General features: G+C 39.0%; 2 protein-coding genes across 6 annotated transcripts; one reads left to right on the plus strand and one right to left on the minus strand.

Moving 5' to 3' along the window:
- Positions 1-7: 7 nt before the first annotated feature.
- LOC146559619 (putative E3 ubiquitin-protein ligase HERC6) lies at positions 8-8,874 on the plus strand. Of its 3 annotated transcripts, none has more exons than XM_085245723.1 (23): positions 8-289; positions 985-1,135; positions 1,239-1,315; positions 1,764-1,991; positions 2,087-2,178; positions 2,257-2,384; positions 2,616-2,770; positions 2,892-2,950; positions 3,032-3,123; positions 3,251-3,310; positions 3,415-3,511; positions 3,600-3,780; positions 4,826-4,977; positions 5,200-5,319; positions 5,451-5,549; positions 5,659-5,829; positions 6,068-6,214; positions 6,395-6,561; positions 6,728-6,794; positions 6,875-6,945; positions 7,112-7,295; positions 7,687-7,789; positions 7,944-8,874. In XM_085245723.1, the coding sequence occupies exons 1-23, from the start codon at positions 73-75 to the stop codon at positions 8,177-8,179; spliced, it is 3,054 nt and encodes a 1,017-aa protein (XP_085101849.1). In that variant the 5' UTR covers positions 8-72; the 3' UTR covers positions 8,180-8,874. The 3 variants fall into 3 exon arrangements, with proteins under 3 accessions (XP_085101849.1, XP_085101850.1, XP_085101851.1); XM_085245724.1 differs by having other exon boundaries at positions 2,895-2,950; positions 7,944-8,872; XM_085245725.1 differs by lacking the exon at positions 8-289 and adding an exon at positions 509-664 and having other exon boundaries at positions 7,944-8,873.
- A 1,759-nt stretch (positions 8,875-10,633) lies between these two features.
- On the minus strand, positions 10,634-16,046 carry yif1b (Yip1 interacting factor homolog B (S. cerevisiae)). 3 transcript variants are annotated; one of them, XM_085245728.1, is made up of 8 exons: positions 15,871-16,046; positions 14,247-14,349; positions 13,880-14,009; positions 13,629-13,733; positions 13,302-13,438; positions 12,886-13,041; positions 12,697-12,790; positions 10,634-11,766 (listed from the first exon to the last, which is right to left on the minus strand). In XM_085245728.1, the coding sequence occupies exons 1-8, from the start codon at positions 15,890-15,892 to the stop codon at positions 11,611-11,613; spliced, it is 903 nt and encodes a 300-aa protein (XP_085101854.1). In that variant the 5' UTR covers positions 15,893-16,046; the 3' UTR covers positions 10,634-11,610. The 3 variants fall into 3 exon arrangements, with proteins under 3 accessions (XP_085101854.1, XP_085101852.1, XP_085101853.1); XM_085245726.1 differs by having other exon boundaries at positions 15,847-16,046; XM_085245727.1 differs by having other exon boundaries at positions 15,856-16,045.
- Positions 16,047-19,805: the final 3,759 nt, after the last annotated feature.

The raw sequence follows: 19,805 nt of genomic DNA on the forward strand, positions 1-19,805 counted from the left end.
GAAGGCAGCATCAGCTGAGCTAAATTGCCATCACAGAGCCCTCAAGGTCCTCATTTGAGTCCAGGTGAAGACATGCAGCTGTTCTGTTGGGGAGACAGCTCCAGCGGACAGTTCGGGTCACAGGGGGCCCCCAGCCCCGTGTCCTGGACCGTCCCCGGGGTTGTAACTAAGATCTGCTGTGGGGATCGGCACACTTTATTTCTTAATGCAGACGGGGACATGCTGTCATGTGGGCACAACTCTCAGGGACAACTTGGACGACAGAAGAAAAAAAATGGAAAGATCATAGGTGAGTAGGCTGTTTAGCTGTTTTCATTTAAAGGAAACAAAATAATAAAACAAAATATTATAATTTTATTATTTGATTAATTGCTTTCTTAGTTTCTTTTCACGGGTATTTGGACATATTTATTTAAGGTGTGATTTGACCGTGTGGCGCAGGCTTTTAATCAGATACTGCGTCCTTAAGAAGCGATAAATCATCTCCGGAACACTTACTGCGTAAATAAAACTTAATGCGTCAAGTTTCAGTTTCGTTTCAGTGCTGTCGGTGCAGACAACGAAAGTTAAAACCTAAGAAACTTCAGAGTTGCTAGATGTAGCAAGAAATATGAAATATGACGGAAGCGCGAACACGGACAGTCATATAAATCACGTGCAAAATGTAAGAAATAAATAACAGGTTTATATTATTGTCTCATATTATTATATATTTTTGATACATTAGCATGCATATTGTATGCATGTATGTATGTACTGTGAAACCTAGAAGCTATAACTGGCTTTAACCCAGAGAAAGCGCAGGTAAGTAAGGTAAGCTGTTTACTGCTTTGCAACACTATAGATGAGAAGCTTTGCACAGGTTTTAGCGGATGTCCCAAACTTCCCTGTTTGTCTTTGTTTATGATTAAGTTCTACTGTAGTCAGACATGTAATGTGATCCAGCTGACACGTTTGTGTGCAATTTCTGTCGTTCTTTCTAAGCTCAAGTGGAGGGGCTGGGCCGTGTGGTGGCGATGGCTTGCGGTCAGGACCACTCTCTGGCTGTGAGTGCATCTGGACACGTTTTCTCCTGGGGGGCAGGAGAGGATGGACAGCTAGGGTTACCAACACCTCCCAACAGTCACAGACCAAGGTAATCACTCATTCAGTGACACATGAATAATATGCACAATTATCACTCAATTGTTCAAAGCTTTTTGCCACATTTTTACAAATTGTTGTCCATCATCATGCAGCAAGGTGCCTATCCCACTGCCCATACCGATAATTCAAGTTGCTTGTGGAAACTCCCATTCCCTGGCCCTGACTAAAGGTAAGACACAACTTTGTGTGTTCATATGGAACAAGGGCGATAACAGTTTTCCCCACACATGATGACTGATGATGAATTTTTCCTTTTTTAAAGTGTCTTTATCCGTATTGTAAACCCAGCTTGCCCTAAAAGTGTGACGTATATTCTTTCACGTAGCTGACAGTATTTGAAGATATTTCATTGTCCAGAGGCTCATTTGGCAAAGAGAGTCAGTCCATTTAAACTCCAGGACTTTATCCAGCAGTATATCAATTAAAAGGCCATAACTGCGCCTGAATTTCTAATTTGATTTACATAATTCTCACTTATATAACGTATCCATGCATCCTATTTATTCTACTTCTAAGTAAAATATTCTGTGGTGGTTGAGGAATAATAATGTGATAAACTAAATTAATGATTTGTTTGTTAATTGAACATTTTAAAAACACTTTTCACCTCTCTCCAGGAGGCGATGTCTTCTCGTGGGGTTTAAACAGTCATGGTCAGCTGGGCCTGGGGAAGGAGGTGCCGGTGCAGGATACACCCGTCATAATTTGTGCTTTGGCTGGAGTAGCGGTAACCCAGATTGCAGCAGGAGGGACCCACAGTCTGTTCCTTACCCTCGCAGACCTGGTGTACTGCTGTGGGGCCAATAAATGTGGTCAGCTCGGGGTTAACAGGGTGGATGAGAAAGGTAGAGCAAGTTAGTGACTCATAAACTTAGTGTATATGTGTGTGGCATGATTTGAAATAAAACACACTACTTTTTATCTGTTTCTGCTTTAACAGGCAGGTTCAACATCTGTATGGTGCCTGCGCTCAGACCTCTAAGTGTCTCCTTCATAAGCTGTGGAGAGTCGCATTCTGCTGTGCTGACAAAGGTTTGACTTCACTGGTTCATCCAGGTGACTCCAACCATTGATTAACAAAGTAAAAGCTACGGTTGTTTTGCTTTGCAGGACGGTAAAGTTTACACTTTTGGAGACGGAAGCCAAGGTCAGCTCGGTCACAGCACCTCTGCTAATGAAGTGAAGCCCAAACTGGTTGCAGGTGTGGATGGTCCTGCTTCCCAGATTGCATGTGGCAGGTAAAAACCGGGATGTTTTGTTTTTAATATAAGCACCACCATGGCTACCATCATGATCATTTATAGCGTTTCACAGTCTGTGTGCTAAAGATCCCCGTTGTGTTGTATTGTCAATGTTAGCTAGAACGCACTTAAGCATAGAGAAAAGTGCCTGGGTGGATGAGGTGTGTTTGATGAAGCAGTTTGAGTGCTATTTAATACCCATGCCATGGACTGTTTTTGGTCTGCCAGGCATCACACTCTGGTTTTGGGCTCTTCTGGTCAGCTCTGGGCTTTTGGCAGTGGAGCTAAAGGTCAAACTGGAAATGGGCACAATGGTGGCAGTCTGACTCCCACTCTGGTTCAGTTTCCATGGACCACTGACGATGCAGCAGCCATGCCCAGTGGTATGTATGCGTGTTAGATGTTGCTAGTAGGATTAATAGTTCAGAATCTCGAATGTAAATTAAGTTTATGTGCTTTATAAATTTTGAATGTTTAGATGAAATTGTTTGATTTTTGTTTAAGCAGACTTGAAAATAGCTGCTGGGTGGAACACAAACTTTGCTTACTCTTCACCTGCAGAGGTAATCAAACACCTACAGCTTTAACTGCTCACAGAAAACAGGTCACTCTGCCTGCTCACTTCTTCTCTCTTTTATTTTAAGAACTCTGTTCACAAACAGATAACCGGACGTCTCGATGAGACAAAACTCCAAGAATGGCTGATGATGGAGCATAGTAATGTGGAGGCAAAAAGGTAATTCATCATCATTCTGGGATTTTTAGATTTATGTGACTGCAGTTTTAATATTAGTTATATTAAATATATGTTCAAGATCTTCACTGTCTCAGTCTCTGCTGATGTTTCTTTCTCTTTGCGACAGAGAAATAGGATCGATGTTCCTGACAAGTTCAAGTCTTGTTGCAAGTTTCACAAAAGCCAAGTAAGTCCTTCACTGATGGTTTTGTCTGGGTCGGGGTTAATCTAGAAATGTAAGATTTAAGGGTTGACTGGTTGGTGCTGCCGCTCACCTCTGTTTGATATCAGTGGGTTTCCACTGGAAGCAGGCGACTTAACCGTGGACCTGGAGGCCGCTAGCCGAGCTTTCGACCAGCTGTTCACAAGACAGTGGATCAAACAATCAGTTAAGAACATTCTTTAAACAATTTGAGATATGACGACTTTTTTTTTTAAACTTGTGATCTCATACAGTAGGTCTCCTTTCCATGCAGGTAAACTTGGTCCCTCTGTGCGACTTGCTTTACCTGTCAAGAACTGCATTAAAATCTCCAGAGATCATCCTGATTCTTCTGACCTGCCCGCTTCTTCAAGAGGACTCTAATGTCATGAATACAGTTCTATCTGTGGCCATCACTATAGCGAAGATGTCGGACAAGACTCTGGAAACATTAAGTAAATGACTTTTGTCACAAGATTGGAGAACAAGCTTGTTAGTCAACCACTCGTTGTCAGGTTTATGCTGTAAATGCTTTAAATCAGTGGTCCCCAACCTTTTTTGTGCCACGGACCAGTTTAATGTCAGACAATATTTTCATGGACTGGCCTTTAAGGTGTTGCGGATAAATACAAAATAAAATGATACGGCTGATACGAGATGGTCCCACCTGGGAGTAATGGGGGGTAATGACACCCGAAGTGTGTTGCTTATGCTCAGTCTGCTCCGCAATTTTGTTTTGGTAGCTGTAACTGCAGAAAACCCTGCTTCACACTGTTCAGTCAGATTAGAAAAAAACTAAAATAATGTAAGTTATTAATTTTTTTTCTGTGTGGCCTGCTACCCCAAAAAATAAAATTTATTCATAACACATGGGGAAAAGACCCAGGGAAACACAGTTAATGATGAAAACCATAAATTTCACACCCGAGCCTCAACTCTCGCGGCCGGGTACCAAACGACTCACGGGCTGTTAACGGTCCATGGCCCAGGGGTTGGGGACCGCCGCTTTAAATTAACACTAATTAACACTATTGATATTTACTCTTTAAACTCTTTAATTAAAACAATTTTTTTAATGTTAAAATGTAAGTACTGTTGTTATCCATGAATTTTCAAATTTAGCATTTAATGAAACAGCATTAGTTGTAGTTTTTTTTTTTTTTTTTTTTAAATGAGATGCCAAATATAGTTATTTACTTTCATTCCTAGACAGAAAAAATGTTTTAGTAGTTGAATGTTAAATTCGGTTTATATGCATAAAAAGTAACAACATATGACAGGCGGTCTAATAAATTGGTTTAGCCCAGTATAATGATCGAGTTTGCTGTGATAACTTTAAAAGTATTTATTCAATGTAAGACACTGTTTTGTTTTAAAATCTCTTCAGTTTGTATAATAAGTTATTTTTTATTGCTAAATAATAGTTTTGGAGATGTTAGAAATCCAATTTATGCAGTGTAAACTTAATATTTCTTTGTATGTTTTTTGTGTGTTCTGCAGAAAAGTGGTGGAGTTCACTGTCCCCCTCGATACTGATGAAGCACATCATGGTCTTCAAAAAGGCTCTCGCCTTCATGCTAAAGAATGGCCTCTTACAAACACACAACCCAGGAGTCAAATTTATCCTGGAAGCCCTCAAGCTGCTATACAAAGTCAGTGCTGTGTGCTTTACTTCTGTTTTTTTTTTTAATGACCGTTAGATTTTGGGTATGAAATATTGGTTTCAATTAACAGATCAACTGGAATCTCTTGTTAGTAAAATATGATCAGTTCTAATAATTGAAAGTCTTGAGATAGAAAAACTGTTTAAAAAAAAGTTAACAAATGACAATATTGTTTCTGTTTTCTTGATTAAAAAATATTTTTTTTTCCAGGCAAACAAAGCTGGAAAGTCCTACAAAGTCCCACTGAGCACCTTTTATGTAGAAGAAATCACAAATGCTGTGCAGCTTGACACTGACATCATGCTTTGGTGGCAATTCTCCAAAGAGGAGGTAAAAACAAACAGTACAGTAAACTCAAGTGCTTCAAATAAACAATGTGTCCATTTGTCCAGTATGGATTTCACTTTCTGTCAGACTGCTTTTTACTGATATTCATTATTAAATGACCGATTGTCTTAAAGGATGACGTGAACACACCTGCCATCTTCTGTCGCTACCCATTCCTTTTGACCCTGCTTCACAAAGTGGCCGTATTTAACTTCTGTGCAGCCACAGTGAAGGTAGAACGTGGATTCAGATTTCACCCTTTTTAACCATCTGCAATTACACAGGAACTGATTTCTATCTTTTAGCAGATTTCCTTCTAATTGGGTTTTTTTGCACTTACAGAATGTGCATCAACTCGCTCATCAAGCAGCTTTGGTGCCCCATCAACCGCATGCCCCAGACTCTCCACCTGCCCCAGTCTTCCAGCTAACCCTGAGGCGATCTCACCTGGTCGAGGACACCTTCAGACAGCTCAGTGCAGCCGACCACTGTGCATTTCAAAGGGAGCTTTTAGTAAATATGAAACTTTACTTTTACTAGATTGCTAGAGCTAGGGTTAGCACTGTTGGCCAGCAGTGTTTCGTTAAAGTGTAAAAGAGGACCCAAGTGTTTAGATGAATGCCCATAAAATTACTTTAGTAATTCGATATCGATAAGCAGAAGAGAATGGACATGGGATTAAATAAACTGCTCTATAAAATCACGAGTTGCAGAAACTAACAGAAACATGATTTTTTTTTTTCTGTCCTAGGTGCTGTTTGTGGAGGACAGGAAGACAACAAATGTCAACAAAAGGGACTTTTTCCTGCATGTGTTTGATGAGCTGATGGCTCCAGAACCAGAATCTAAAAGGTTCATATATAATGAGAGCCAGACTGTGGCCTGGTTCCCTCCCAAGGTAAGACCAATTATGGAAAAAACCTACATTAATAATCTATGTGCTGCTTAAAAAAATAAAGCAGCAGATTAAAAAAATAAATAAAAAAATAAATATAGAGAGATATAGATATATGATCAATTTCAGATTTAAAATGGATTTTTCTGTATCACAATTTCTTTTTATTCACCGACCAAACAGCCAAAAGTAGAGGAGAAGACTTACTTCCTGTTTGGCGTTCTGTGTGGCCTGGCTCTCTACAACCACAACATTATCCACCTGCGCTTCCCACAAGCTCTGTTCAAGAAGCTGCTCAGGGTCAAACCTACGCTGGACGACATGAAGGAGTTTGACCCTGTGCTGGCAGAGTAAGACAGACTTAAAAACACACAAGTGAAACGCGTTCTTTCTCACATGACATGACAAAAGAAGTTTATTGATACATAGATATTTCCCGTGCGTTTAACCTCAAATACACTGAAAATAGTGCTAACAACAGTATCAAAACATTCATCAGTGCTTTTGTGCCTTTAGGTCTTGGAGGATCATCTTAGAGGACTACACCCCTGATGTTGTTCAAACGCTGGACACTACTTTCACTGTAAGTTTACTAAATCATGTGTTTCGTGTCTGTTTTTCTTTCACACTTTCTTCACCTGACAGAGTGATTATCTGTGGTAGGTGTCCTGGGCTGGTGAGACAGTTGAGCTTGATCCAAATGAACCAGGAAAACTTGTCACCGGGTCAAACAGGTGTGTATAAACAGTCTACACAGCACTCCTTCTCTGCCATCTAACAGCTACATCCACGCTGTGCTCCCTTCTTTATAGTTGCAACATGCCATTACACTGGCTGGGATGTTGCCAACACTATAAATCAGTACTTGTATACTTTTAAATGTTTTTTTTTCATCAATAGGAAAGAATACGTAGCTGCCTTTGTGAACTACGTCTTCAACAAATCAGTGGAGAGAGTGTTTGACGAGTTCAAGAGAGGGTTTTTCAAAGTGTGCAACATGGACGTGGTGGACTTCTTCCAGCCAGAGGAGCTGCAAGCAGTGATGGTGGGCCAAGAAAACTACGACTGGGAGGTGTTCAAGAAGGTAAAGAGATATAAACTTGAAGAGAGCCAATATTGATGCTAAGATTTTTATTCATAATCTGATTTGTTTTTCTTTAATTCACCATATTCTGAATGAGTAATTTTCCTTGCCAATGCAGGATAGTTTAGCACGCTATGCTATGAATTCCCTAAAACACCTGAACCATATGTGTCACCATAGTTCAGTTTGACCAAAAGAATACAAAAAGAATAGCTGACTGTGTGCACACTTGCAACGTAACATAAATCAGGAATTAAATTTAAAGCTTGCACTCTGCTTATGAAATTAGCAGAGTGACACCACTGACACCTAGTCTGGTGCCAGTGGGATTAAAAAAATGTAAATGATACACATATTTCATATATGTCCTTATTTTTATGTTCCCAAACAGAACACATTTTATGAAGGCGAATACCATGATGAGCATCCAAATATAGTGGTGTTCTGGGAGGTGTTTGAGAGCCTGACAGCAGAGGAAAAGAAAAAGTTCCTTTGTAAGTATTTCATCATTAGGCTTGCTGACATTTCCATTTACGTCTATCAGTTTTAGCTTACTTGACATGTGTTTCTTGATGTCCTGCCAAAAATTTGTGTAACATTTCAGATTCCATTTTTCACTTATCCTCTGTTATTTTCTTTCATCCTCAGTGTTTCTCACAGGCAGTGATCGCGTACCCTTCCTGGGAATGGAGAGCATCAAGATGAGAGTGGCTGTGCTGCCCGATGCTTCTGAACGCCATTTGCCTGAATCGCTTACCTGCCATTTCCTGTTGTTACTGCCCATCTACAGGAGATACCCAGTCGAGAGGATGATGCGCACAAGGCTTCTCCAGGCTATCAATCACAACAGAGGCTTCCGGAAGAAGCAACGCACCACAGAGTGAAGCAGCAGGGGTTTCGTTGTAAAGAGCCCATCTTAGCATCGGTTATTTTTCGGCTCTTCTTGCTTTACAATCTGTGCTATTAATTTTGAGTGATATTTTTTATTGTTATTACAATTTTATTTTTTTTGTGCTTTTAAAATGAACACAAGCTTAAATCTTCAATAAATACAGTGCTTAGCAAATTTCTTACACCGCCCAGTTTATGGATTAAACCACAGTATTGGTAATTAATAAAATAACCTTTTAATGGTTCTGTAGTGGTTAATCCACCACTGTGCACAAGCTCTCAAAATTCTGATTTGTAATGCTACAAAATAACCATTGTTATCTGTGAATTTTCAGATTCAGTTTTGCAAATAAGCGTGTCAGATTTGTTATTTTATTTATTTTATTTAGTTTCAGGGGTTGAATTGTATCCTCAGAGAAGTCCTGTGTGCCCGCTCAAATGTGGGTAAAAAACATGAACCCACTTTGTTGTCTGCCTAAGAAATAACAGTATAACGTTTAGTTGTAAACAAGTTTTTGACAGATTTCTATAATATTTGTGTAAGAAATTTGTTAAACACTTCATGTCATACCTACTTAGAACATACTTAGATTAGGAAATCACCTTTTCTTGCATTTGTACCTAGTAAATCATCTTAATAAATTCTCTGCTATGCTGCCTAGTATTTTATTATTTTTGTATTATTACCACTTCTCTGGAGATGAGTTACACTCTGACACAACTCAGGACACTACCTCTGCTCAATAATGAGACACAATAACAGTACCTTCATTACAGTCAATATATATGGTTACAATAATAAAACTGAAAATGACTCCTTAGAAGAAAGAATTATCTTCTGGCTCTCCAAATACACAAACTCAATCCTCTTCATTGGTGGAGACTTTAACATCGCTTTAGGTAATATGGTTGATAGATGGCCTCCAGGGCAGCAGTCTTCATACAGTACAAACTTTACAAATTTCATGGGAAAATGTAATGTTGTGGATATTTGGAGAGAAAAATTTCCAGATGATAGACTCTTTACTTGGCGCAACAGGATCCAGGATCCTGTTGCAGGAGCAATTCACATTAACATCCAAATGCTTACACTGGATAATATACCTTACAAATTCTCCTATTTGAAGTTAAATAATTCCTTACTAAAGGATTCTTGAGAAGATATGGGAGTCAAATGACTAAATTGAGGAAGAAGTGATCAGCAAACCTCGGAGGAAGATTTTACTAGACCTTCAAAATAGATTGGACGGTTTATACCGACGCAAGGCTGCGGGTGCTTTTGTAAGATCCAGGAAGAGGTGGCTGGAGGAGGGAGAACAAAATTCTGTTTCCTTTTTCAGGCTTGAAAAATACAGATCAAAAACAAACTCTATTCATCAACTAAATATTAATGGCATTGTCTCCTAGGCAAATTTTTGTGCCAAATTCTATGCTAAACTGTACAACTCAAAATATAATGAGGACGTTTCAACACTATTTCTCAATAATATTAAAAACCTAAAAACTATTGATGTGGCCGATAGGAGTCATTGTGACAGCCCTCTGATGGTGGAGGAAGTTTCTAATTCCATTTCTGCACTTAAGGCCAATAAATCTCCCGGCACAGAGGGTTTAACTGCAGAGTTTTACAAATCATTTTCTAATCTCCTGGCTCCGTTCTTACTACAGGTTTTCAAAGAAAGTATAGAGAATAACACCCTCCCTCCTACTCTTACTCAAGGTCTCATAACACTTATTCCAAAAGACTCACTTTTTATTGATAATTGGACCCATCTGTCTGCTCAATAATGACTATATGGCTTTAGTACTTGTTAACAGAATTTAAAGAGTTCTTGAGACACAGTCAGGCTTTATGAGAAATAAGCATATTTCTAATAACATTAGACTAGTTTTGGATTTACTTGATTACTCTGATTTGGTACCAAATCAGATTTCCATGTATGTCAACTGCAAGTGTCCAGAGTGAGGACAGACTGAGGGACCCACTGCTGCACATCATCTGTGAGGCTTTGCACCCCTGATGATCCACCAGGACAAACTCAGCAGTGTGTGAGGAGGAGGAAGAGCCAGCAGCAGCTGACAGATGGAGAGAATAGACAGACTTTAATGTTCAGAAACCTAAAGTATGTATCAGCAGCAGAATGGAGCTAAAAATAAATGTCCATGTTTTTTTTTTTTTTCAGTTATATGAAGCTTGGAGTATTTTGGATTAGTAGCACTGCTGTGTTTGTTGCATCATCTTGCTGTAATTGTTTGTATGCTTTATATATTTTGAGGTAAGTTGATCTATAGTGTTACATCATATTCTATAAGGATGTTATGTGTTTGGATACTTTCTGCCCAGTTTGACCCATTTAGCAGAAGTCAGCCTGTTTAAGGCTCTGATATCTATTCTGTAGGTATGACTTTCTCACCCAATAAAGGAATATGCAATATATCAGCCAACTCTTCATTTTATCACACACAGTTATCACATTTTAATTATTAAATAATGGTACAGAAATAAGGCCTCATTCTGTATAAGAAAAATTACCAGTACCGGGACCGTACGAGGGAAATTTCTTTTGCAGTTCATCTGATACGATAAAATTACTTATTATATTTTCCAGTGTTATTGTTTGTTTTTTGCTAGGGAGAAGAGTATTTATTTTTGTTATGAGAATCAAACTGGTTAACATTCATAGGTGTTCTCAGCAGTGTGTCTTTTTTTGGGGGGGGGGGAGCAGGGTGAATTATACAACATATATATTTTCAGAATCAATACAGAGTGTGTGAACAATGGGGGTTAGGCATTATATGACATTTCTAGACGAGCTGGGTAACCCTGGTTTCCAGATAGATGTTTTTACTCATGTTGCTGGACAATTACAGCCATTAAAAAAAAAAAAAAAACATTAGAAGGGGAAAAGCTTTCATCGTCCAAACGTTCAAGCAGAGCCAGTTGATCATTTTCAAACCCAGATTTGAGTTCTTTTTATTAAGTGGACGGTCTGTCTGAGGTTACCGCTTTTTCTTGGCTCAGAGATATCACTCATGAAACATCTGCAATAATACTCTTGCTGTACACAAACATACATACATACATAAATACTCCTAAAAAAAACAAAACAAAAAAAACATAATTAAGCAGTAATTACACAGTAGAAAAAAGAAACTTAAAGCCAATTGCTCTTGCTACAAAATTGCGAAGACTTAAAAAAGGCAATGCTAATGAAATGGCTGTGCTGTGAAACGGCGGTAACGCCTCGCATCTTCTCTAAGTCGTCTTGTAGCGTGTTGTTCAGCTCCACACGTACGTGGAGTCTTCATGTCGCTGTGTGTTTCATCCAAGTCCAGCTTCTTTGATATGTATGTTGTGTTTATTTTCTTTTTTCAAATTTTAGTCAGGTGAGATGACGAGTTCTATGTGCAAGTGCTGGAGTTTTTATCTGACGAGGTGGAAAGTGAGCCAGTACATGAAAATGGGCTGTGCTGCTGCTATAGCCATGGTGAGGTACATCCTCAGTTGGTTTCTGGCTCCTCTCACTAGCTTCCCTTCTGCTGCTGCTTCTGACAACAGCTTCAGACGCAGAGTGCGTATCTGAGGAGAGACAAGCAAAAGATATTTGAAAACGTTTTATTTGCAGCTCTAGATTTTTTAACCTGAGCATCCACCAAAGCAGCTTTGCAAAAAGACAAATTTATCTTATACTGTCTTAAACTGGTGGGTTATACAACCCCCTCAGTTCAACTGTCGGACACAAAAACTCTTTCAACGCCTCTTTCTTTAACACTCATCTCCCTAAATTGTCTTTTTCTTCTGACTGGCTGCTCCTTGCCTCACCAATGCAAACAGCACGCATTGTGCTAAACAGAAGTCAGGGTGGAACAAGAGTACAGGAAAAACAAATGATACAAAAAAACTTGAAGGCTAAACGTCTGACTCAAAAGGATTATTGCAGTCTCTGAAACTTCGGCCACGTTTAACAACAGCACCCCCAAGTGGAAAAAACTTAAGTCTGCAAATTACCTGACCTGTCTAACTTTTTATCTTTAAATATGACTACCCCAAGTTTCAGGAAGTTATGATAAAAAAAAAAATCACAAGGAATTTATTATTATTATTATTGTTGCGATTATGTACTAAAAAATACAGAAGGATGCATTTGCACAGTTTGACGTGAGATCTATGAACCTTTAAGGCTTTCTGACATGTGTTCAAGCCTATAACCATCTTCAATAATTTTTCAAAAATAAAATCTGTACATCCATCCATCCGCTTATCCTTTTCAGGGTCGCAGGGGGCGCTGGAGCCTATCCCAGCAGTCATAGGGCGAGAGGCGGGGTACACCCTGGACAGGTCGCCAGTCTGTCGCAGGGCCAACAAACTCCACACAGAAAGACCCCGGTCTGATGGTGGAATTGAACTCAGGACCTTCTTGCTGTGCAGCAACAGTGCTAACCACCGTGCCACCCTAAAATCTGTACACTAAAACAAAATTACTAAACGTAAGTAAATAATTTTACTCACCATGAAGACAAAGATGGCAGCACAGCACCACAGCAGAGACAGATAATATGCCGGCTTCCCAAACAAAAGGCCCGCCACTAAGCCTACAATCATCCTACAGAAACAAAAGGAGAGATATACACATTTAAGGCATGACACTGACAGATTCAGAGTAATAAAAGGCAAACAATGACACCAATTGGTACATACCCAACATATTTATAGCCAGCAAAGGCCAGCAGGTCTATAGTGGTGAGGTCTGTGTTTACAGTGACAAGGTAGAGCGACAGGAGGACCACCAGGACTTCCATGATTAACCACACCAAAGCTGAGCTTGCCTGAACTCCCAGCAGCTCTGGTGAAAACCTGAGGAAGTCCATAGAAATAACAGAGTCCATAGAAATATAACAGAGAATACTCTAAATCCTTTATTATGAACCTGTGGTGATGTTCTCCATTTTTGGCTTTAAGGTTTGAAAAGGACAGCCTTTAAGAAAATGAAATGGCTTAAACCAGAAACACATAAAACTACAAGTCTCCAAAAAGTGTTTAAGATGGTCATAACCGGAGCTTAGGGTCATACTCAAATGTGCATCACTCTGATAAAAACATGGATGCAGATGTACCTGCTCTGTGTGCCGAGGGCCAGTCCGGCCACCAGGATGTATGTGATGAAGCCCATGGTAGGAATATAAAGATCGGGAGCGTTCACATCAAAGCGCGGAGCCACAGGAGTGTCCTGCTGGTAGCTCACCTCCCAGTTCTGCAACATACATGATCACACACTTACTTTCAAACATGTAAGACCCAAAATAAACATGTTTTTAAATATTTGGGTCTATGTGAAGATAGCAGGTTTCTTCTTTTATCTTAAATATTTATGGAAAACCACAAGCAATCTCTACACATATCCACCAGAATGATTGACATTTAGCAGGTGTAAAGAGACTCACTTCGTGCATATATGGGAAAACTAGAAGGCCCAGCTTCTTCCCGACGTACACTGTGTCCACAGCAAAGTAGTACTTTAGCTTGGAAATTGGGATGAATCTATCCAGCTGAAACAAGCAAGCATGCGGACATGAATACGAGGCTCTGACTAACAAGGGCAATCACTGCATTTATTCTACCATTATTATGAGATTAAACATGAGCAGGATTTTACTGGACTCATTCCTGTTAAAAATTGGTGAGCTGCTCTTACGTTCTTGTCAACCATTTCTCTCCCCTGGGATGCCAGCGAGCTGCCATATGCCATGGCCAGATTGGACATGGGCTCTGACAGGAGGGTCTGACCAGGAAATCCTGCAGTTTGAGGGCCGGCCTGCTGGTTCCTGCCAATGTGACGCAAGACAGGGGATCAGCTCGGTGAACATGATGATCTAATCAGCAAAAGCAATATTTACAACACATGCAAGCAGAAGACAAAAGACATGAGCTCGATCAAGTAAAACATGAGGTGTGGAATGTTGTCGCCCCCTTCTGGCACTGAGTGTATTTGTAAAAACACAGTCAAAGGCTTCTTCTTGAGAAGGAAAAAACAGCTTCATCCTCATTGGCAGGAGTCCCACCTGTATCCTGCCTGTGGTCCAGGCCCAGCTCTGCTCGTATCCTCAAACAGCTGACTGCCATCTGGACTGTCCCCTGGACTATTCCTTAGACGCATACTGGGCTCTGTGTAAAAAGACAGAGTTTGGAGAAGGAGAAAACACTCATGATGGATATCCTTAAGGGTAATCAATCTGTCCAGTTAGAAAACATGAACTATTGTGAACCCATTTCACCTGTTTTGGTGAATACAGGTGCAGTGGAGAGACATCGATAAGAGAGCCCCTAAAAAAGGGGTTTTAAAGAAAATTCTGCATTTAACTGGGGCCAGTGAAGTGACTTCAGTGCAGGGGTAATATGCTCAAATTTCAATATTAGTGTAAAGACACTGGTTGCTGTAATTGGGCCAAAATGAATCCGTCTTTCTGATGATTTGGATAATCTTGTAAATAAAGCGTTACAGATGCATGGACTAATTTCTCAGAGCCAGTTTGAGATCTGGATTTTCTAACTTTTACTATTCGTTAAGTGGTAGAAAAATTATTTAACTGTTCTCAGAAGGGAATTTTAATTATGAGAAAAAAATCTGTCTCTAAGTTTTTGGACTCACAAACAAATATTTCCATCCCGTTTCAGTTCAGTTCTTAAAAGTTTCGAGACATCCAGCAATTATGAAGAGGTGTTAGATCAGAGAAAAAAGACAGGTATAACTTTGTATCATCTGCATAACAACAGTAAAGTATATTATTATTATTATTATTATTATGTATGATAGCAACAACTGGGATCGTGTAAAAGTTAACAAGTAATTGACTAAGAACACCCAAAGTTTTTAGACCACAGTGTGCTGTTGAAGATGCTGGTCTGAATTAGCTATAAAGAGAACTGTTAAGGAAAGTACACGTCTATTTACACAAAATAAATTCATAGTATGAAATCTCAGTACAGAAGACAGTCTTTTAAGTCATTTCCCTGAAGTATTATTCATATAATCAGACACTTATCACAAGACCTGATTACTGCATCCTCAGGCGCCTACTGCTTGTTTAGACCTTGTTTTCCTCTCCCGTGTAAAGAGCAGCACACGGAAAAGAGAAGTCTTAAGAATGAAATAAAAAAGTGAAATAAATATATAAATATTACAAAACTGTTCTACTTTAAGCAAGAAAGCTTCAAGAGGGCCCCCTCTGCAGTGGCTTGACACATTTTTTAAAAGCACAAAAATAACACTGTACATTCATTACTAATCATTAAACTGATCAGAGTTCAAATAAGCACTGTTTACTGCAAGCTCTGGCTCCTAAACAAACAAAGCTCAGCATAGAGGGAGCAAAAAAAGACTCCGAATAAGTAACGTCATCAGAGGGGACCGTTAGCCAGCCCAGCCCGTGCAACGGGAGACGAATTAGCTAGTTAGCAGTGTCAACACATATTGTCGGCGCCTATTATATAATTAAAGCTCTTTAATTAAAGTTGAAAGTTAAGCTTAAATTCACCGTTTAACTGTTTAACGTCAGCAGGTAGTCTCAACCGGCTGATAAGAGCGAGCTAACAGTAGTCAGCATCAAATGTGTGCATGCACCCGGCAAACGTATGAACTGAGCTAATGAGAAAATTACGTACGTAACTTACGCTGTCTGAACCCACTTTGAGTTGCAGTATAATCCATTTTAGAACAAGCAGGCGGTAGCGGCAGCTGTCAAACAAGCGACACTACTCGAAGTTGGTACTAGTTAGCGAGCTACACTGGGGAAGCTGTGGTCATTCATGAAATTTTACACGGAAGTGAATACGCTCTTCTTCTTCTTCTCTTGTAAATGTAACGATGAACGGACGTGAGAGGTGAACACCGCCGTCTGCTGTGTCGAGGTTTCTTCACGTCTATGCCCACGATAACGTTTCTATTGGTTTTTGCTTTGCTGCATTAATCATGGGCGACTGTGACTGTGTTAATAACCTTCTACACATAATAGCACATATTTATCCAGTATGTTTATTTTAACAGTTTTAACAGTGAGTAACAGATAATTATTTTGACCATAGTCTTATGAAGTAATTATTTTATACATTTTTATTGTGTAGTTTTCTAAAAAAAATACACAATGTTCCTGTCCTGTAAGCTATGGAAATGTATTAGTAATCTGTACAGAAACAGACACCCCTTATTACACGTGCACCTCATGGTTATTTTTATGGGTTGATAAAATTCGGTTCATATAACAGGGCTGATCTTTAATAGTAACTGGTGATTGTTTTATGATCTAGTATGGATAATAAGGATACGACATAAAATATAATATCAGTAGGAGTAATGTTATGAAAACTGACACATTCAGATTTCTTCCTGTCTGGAATTACCTCAAGGCGTGCAATTAGATTAAACACTTAGGCTATTACATAACCAGTTATTGGACAATGGGGGCATTTATAGACAGAGCTGGAAGTTATATTAAGCTAATAAGTTGGCTCATTAATTTAGTATGTGTAGTGAATGTGATGACCTCTCTCTTCTGAGCCGTTTGAACTTCCCTGCATACTCCCCATCTGTAATGTTGCTATAGAAAAGACAGAATGCAGAGACTCACAGTGGTATATAATAACAGTATGATTCTCCTCTGAAAGCACCAGGAGGCTACAGAGTTACCAAGATGTTTGTGTATTTTGGTGCCTGAACATTTACACACATCTAGTTTGCAAACCAACTAAAGTTCACTCCATTAACTAACAACAACAAAACATCAGTGATTTTTTTAAACTCTGTGACTCTGGACATTACAGTGCTTATCAGACTGTCAGTCAGCTTCATTGAACTGGAAAAACTTACTGTACATTACCGTAGCAATTACTGCTTACATCAAAATTGTCTGTAGAAAACCTTAGACACATATCTGACTATAATCAGTCATTTGTCATGTTGTAATTGGTCACACTGATCTAAAAATACCTATCCACGTTGGGATCTTGGAGATTATGTAAAGGTGATGATATGTATTTAAGTGAAAGTGAGACTGAAATGAATTTAATAAGACTCTAAAACTGTACTAAATGTATCTTAAAGTGACTTTTTAAAAATGGACTAGTACTTAAAAAAACATTTTCTACTCAATTATTCACACAAGTACACTCTGAACCAACGTTTACTTTTTTTGTTGCTTTTCTGTGTTCTGACTTACTGTAAAATAGACAAGACTTGGAATGTGATCACACTTGACTGCTTGGCTGCCCATGAACCATCACCCGTAATGCCTTGTTTTTGAGTGGCACGACAGGAAAGTGTGACAGAGTATTAGGGCCACATTAAAAAAAAAAAATATTATTGATCATTTTGAGAATAAACATGAAATTTTGATATAAAAGTTGCTGTTTCAAGACAAACTGCTACAGTTGCAACACCATCTGAGTTAGTGAAAGCAAGCGAAGAAGCATGCATGAAGTCATTTAAATCCACACCATTTAGTAACTCGTTGTTTTGACTGAAGACTAGATGGTTAAAAATAATGAGAATCTGGGGCTGTGAGCCTAGTCAGAGATGTGCCACTGACTTCCAAATATTAAGCAAGAAAATCAAACAAGATGTATAAAAGTGTGAATTTCGTGTTACTATTGCTGGCTTTATAAATAACTCATGAAGTTAAGTTGAAACCAAGCACACCATTGTTTTTCTTGTGACATTACCAATAAGTTTGATGTGTCACATGGCCCTCTTCTTATTGAAAAAACAAAAGTTGTATCCAAGCTGGCCGACTTCTAAATGGCCACCATGGTCACCACCCATCTTGAGGAGTTTGCCCCCTCACATATACTAATGTGCCACAAACAGGACTTTAATATCACCAACCATTCCCATGTTATTACGGTGTATCCATATAAATGGCCCACCCTGTATACATGGTACACATACACACACGCCTACATATAGCTATATGCTTGACTTTTCCGGCATGGCTCGGATTTGTTATATAACTAATAAGTACCACAATAACTTTCAAGTTTTGCGATTGTTTTTCGCAGATTTCTGAAATATTTGTGCAACCTGAGTCTGTGAACAAGTTTATTTTAGCTAGTTTCAGATTTTAGTTTTGGTTTTATGACCTGTTACTAAATATTTTAGCTCTAGTGTGTGTAGCTTGTTCTCATATGTACATAATATCCTATCTGCCCAACACCGTATGAGATTTCATCAGCTGTATCAGTAATTTTATGGGTGTTTTTGTACACACCTCTTCTCGCTTGATCGACACTTGATGGACATGTCACTATGCATTATCACAAAAGATGACTTTCCTTTTTTTCCTTTCCTAGAACACCCAGCTATGTCTGACTGGAATAATACTTTTTCGTGGGCTAATCAGTGCTTTCTTTTACGTTACATACATCATTCAGCAAATGTGTTCTTCAGAATGTTTGACGACAAAAGAAAAATCTGTCTTTTATTCACTTTTATTCAGATAAATACGATTAGTTTAAAAGCATTTGGGGAGTTTCCAGACACAGCATTGGAGATGATTTACATAAAATAGCTTGGCCTTTACAGGAATCAAGAACAGCCAACACCCAGCCCCCAGAATGCGTTCCGTGGCTGCTTACACGACAGTGAACAAAAGATGCGGGGGTCACACCATTCAGAGACTGTGCAGCGACTCTACTGCCCCCAAGTGGCAAAGAAAATAAATAAATAAATAAATCAAGTGACGCACATTTAATGCATCACCCTTAAAGCGCTAATTTCCCTCATTTTGTGTAGTCTATGAAAAACGATTATGCACGTATTAAAAAGATTAAAAGAAATGTAAAGAACTTACTCTCTATATTAGGGGTTTCACAGTGTTTATTATATATATAGCACTTTTAATTCATTCATTCATCCATTCACACAACAGCCTTATTAAAAAAAACAATATGTGAAAAAAATTGTGGCTATGATGTCTTTTTTATTGTATTTGTTAAAGTTGTGTTTTACAGTGATTGGACGTGGAAGTGTGATAAAGAAATGTACCCAGTAAAACCACATTTCTTCCTGTGGGTTTTAACTGATAAACATGATGTGAGCACACAAACTAATTTTGGCAGCGAACTGATTCAATCTGTGGATCTGCTTCCTCTCTCTCGAATCGTACACATTTCACTTGTCACTCTTTTGTTTAAGTTGACTTTGTGTCTCACTCTCTCCACTGACAGCTGGAGTCACCAGCCCTCAGGCACCGTGACAAACTCTGTACTGCACAACGAAGCTCTGAAACAGCCCGGCCTACACATGGACATGCAGGGCACATAAATGTGGAGTAATTTTCTCACGCTAAATTATGACACACACACACACACACACACACACACACACACACACACGGGTTAGAGCAGGGACTATTTTGTCATGCATTTGAAAATCACTGCAAAGGGCACAAAGTACTATAGAGGTCTACAGTCATTAGAGGCAATTTGTATCATCATCAAAAAGTATCTCTTCGTACGGCATACAGAGTCCCAGGTAGTGTAATTATTGTTGTTGCACTCTGGTACATTTGGATGTGAAAACATTATTGCTGAAATAATCATGGGGTATATAAAGCAGGAAACAATTAGCT

The sequence above is a fragment of the Mchenga conophoros genome, linkage group LG14, assembly GCF_057382185.1.
Source record: "Mchenga conophoros isolate Kocher_MC1m ecotype Shallow Benthic linkage group LG14, M_conophoros_male_GT1.1, whole genome shotgun sequence".
Taxonomy (NCBI): domain Eukaryota; kingdom Metazoa; phylum Chordata; class Actinopteri; order Cichliformes; family Cichlidae; genus Mchenga; species Mchenga conophoros.

Excerpts from the sequence above, each read along its gene's own strand:
- LOC146559619 (XM_085245723.1), top strand. The coding sequence starts at position 73 with ATGCAGCTGTTCTGTTGGGGAGACAGCTCCAGCGGACAGTTCGGGTCA. Across the intron at positions 5,830-6,067 it reads CATTTCAAAGGGAGCTTTTA|GTGCTGTTTGTGGAGGACAG; the intron begins GTAAATATGAAA and ends TTTCTGTCCTAG. Across the intron at positions 6,946-7,111 it reads CTTGTCACCGGGTCAAACAG|GAAAGAATACGTAGCTGCCT; the intron begins GTGTGTATAAAC and ends TTTCATCAATAG.
- yif1b (XM_085245726.1), bottom strand. The coding sequence starts at position 15,892 with ATGGATTATACTGCAACTCAAAGTGGGTTCAGACAGCGTAAGTTAC. Across the intron at positions 13,734-13,879 it reads GAGAAATGGTTGACAAGAAC|CTGGATAGATTCATCCCAAT; the intron begins GTAAGAGCAGCT and ends TGCTTGTTTCAG. Across the intron at positions 13,439-13,628 it reads TTTTCCCATATATGCACGAA|AACTGGGAGGTGAGCTACCA; the intron begins GTGAGTCTCTTT and ends TGTATGTTGCAG.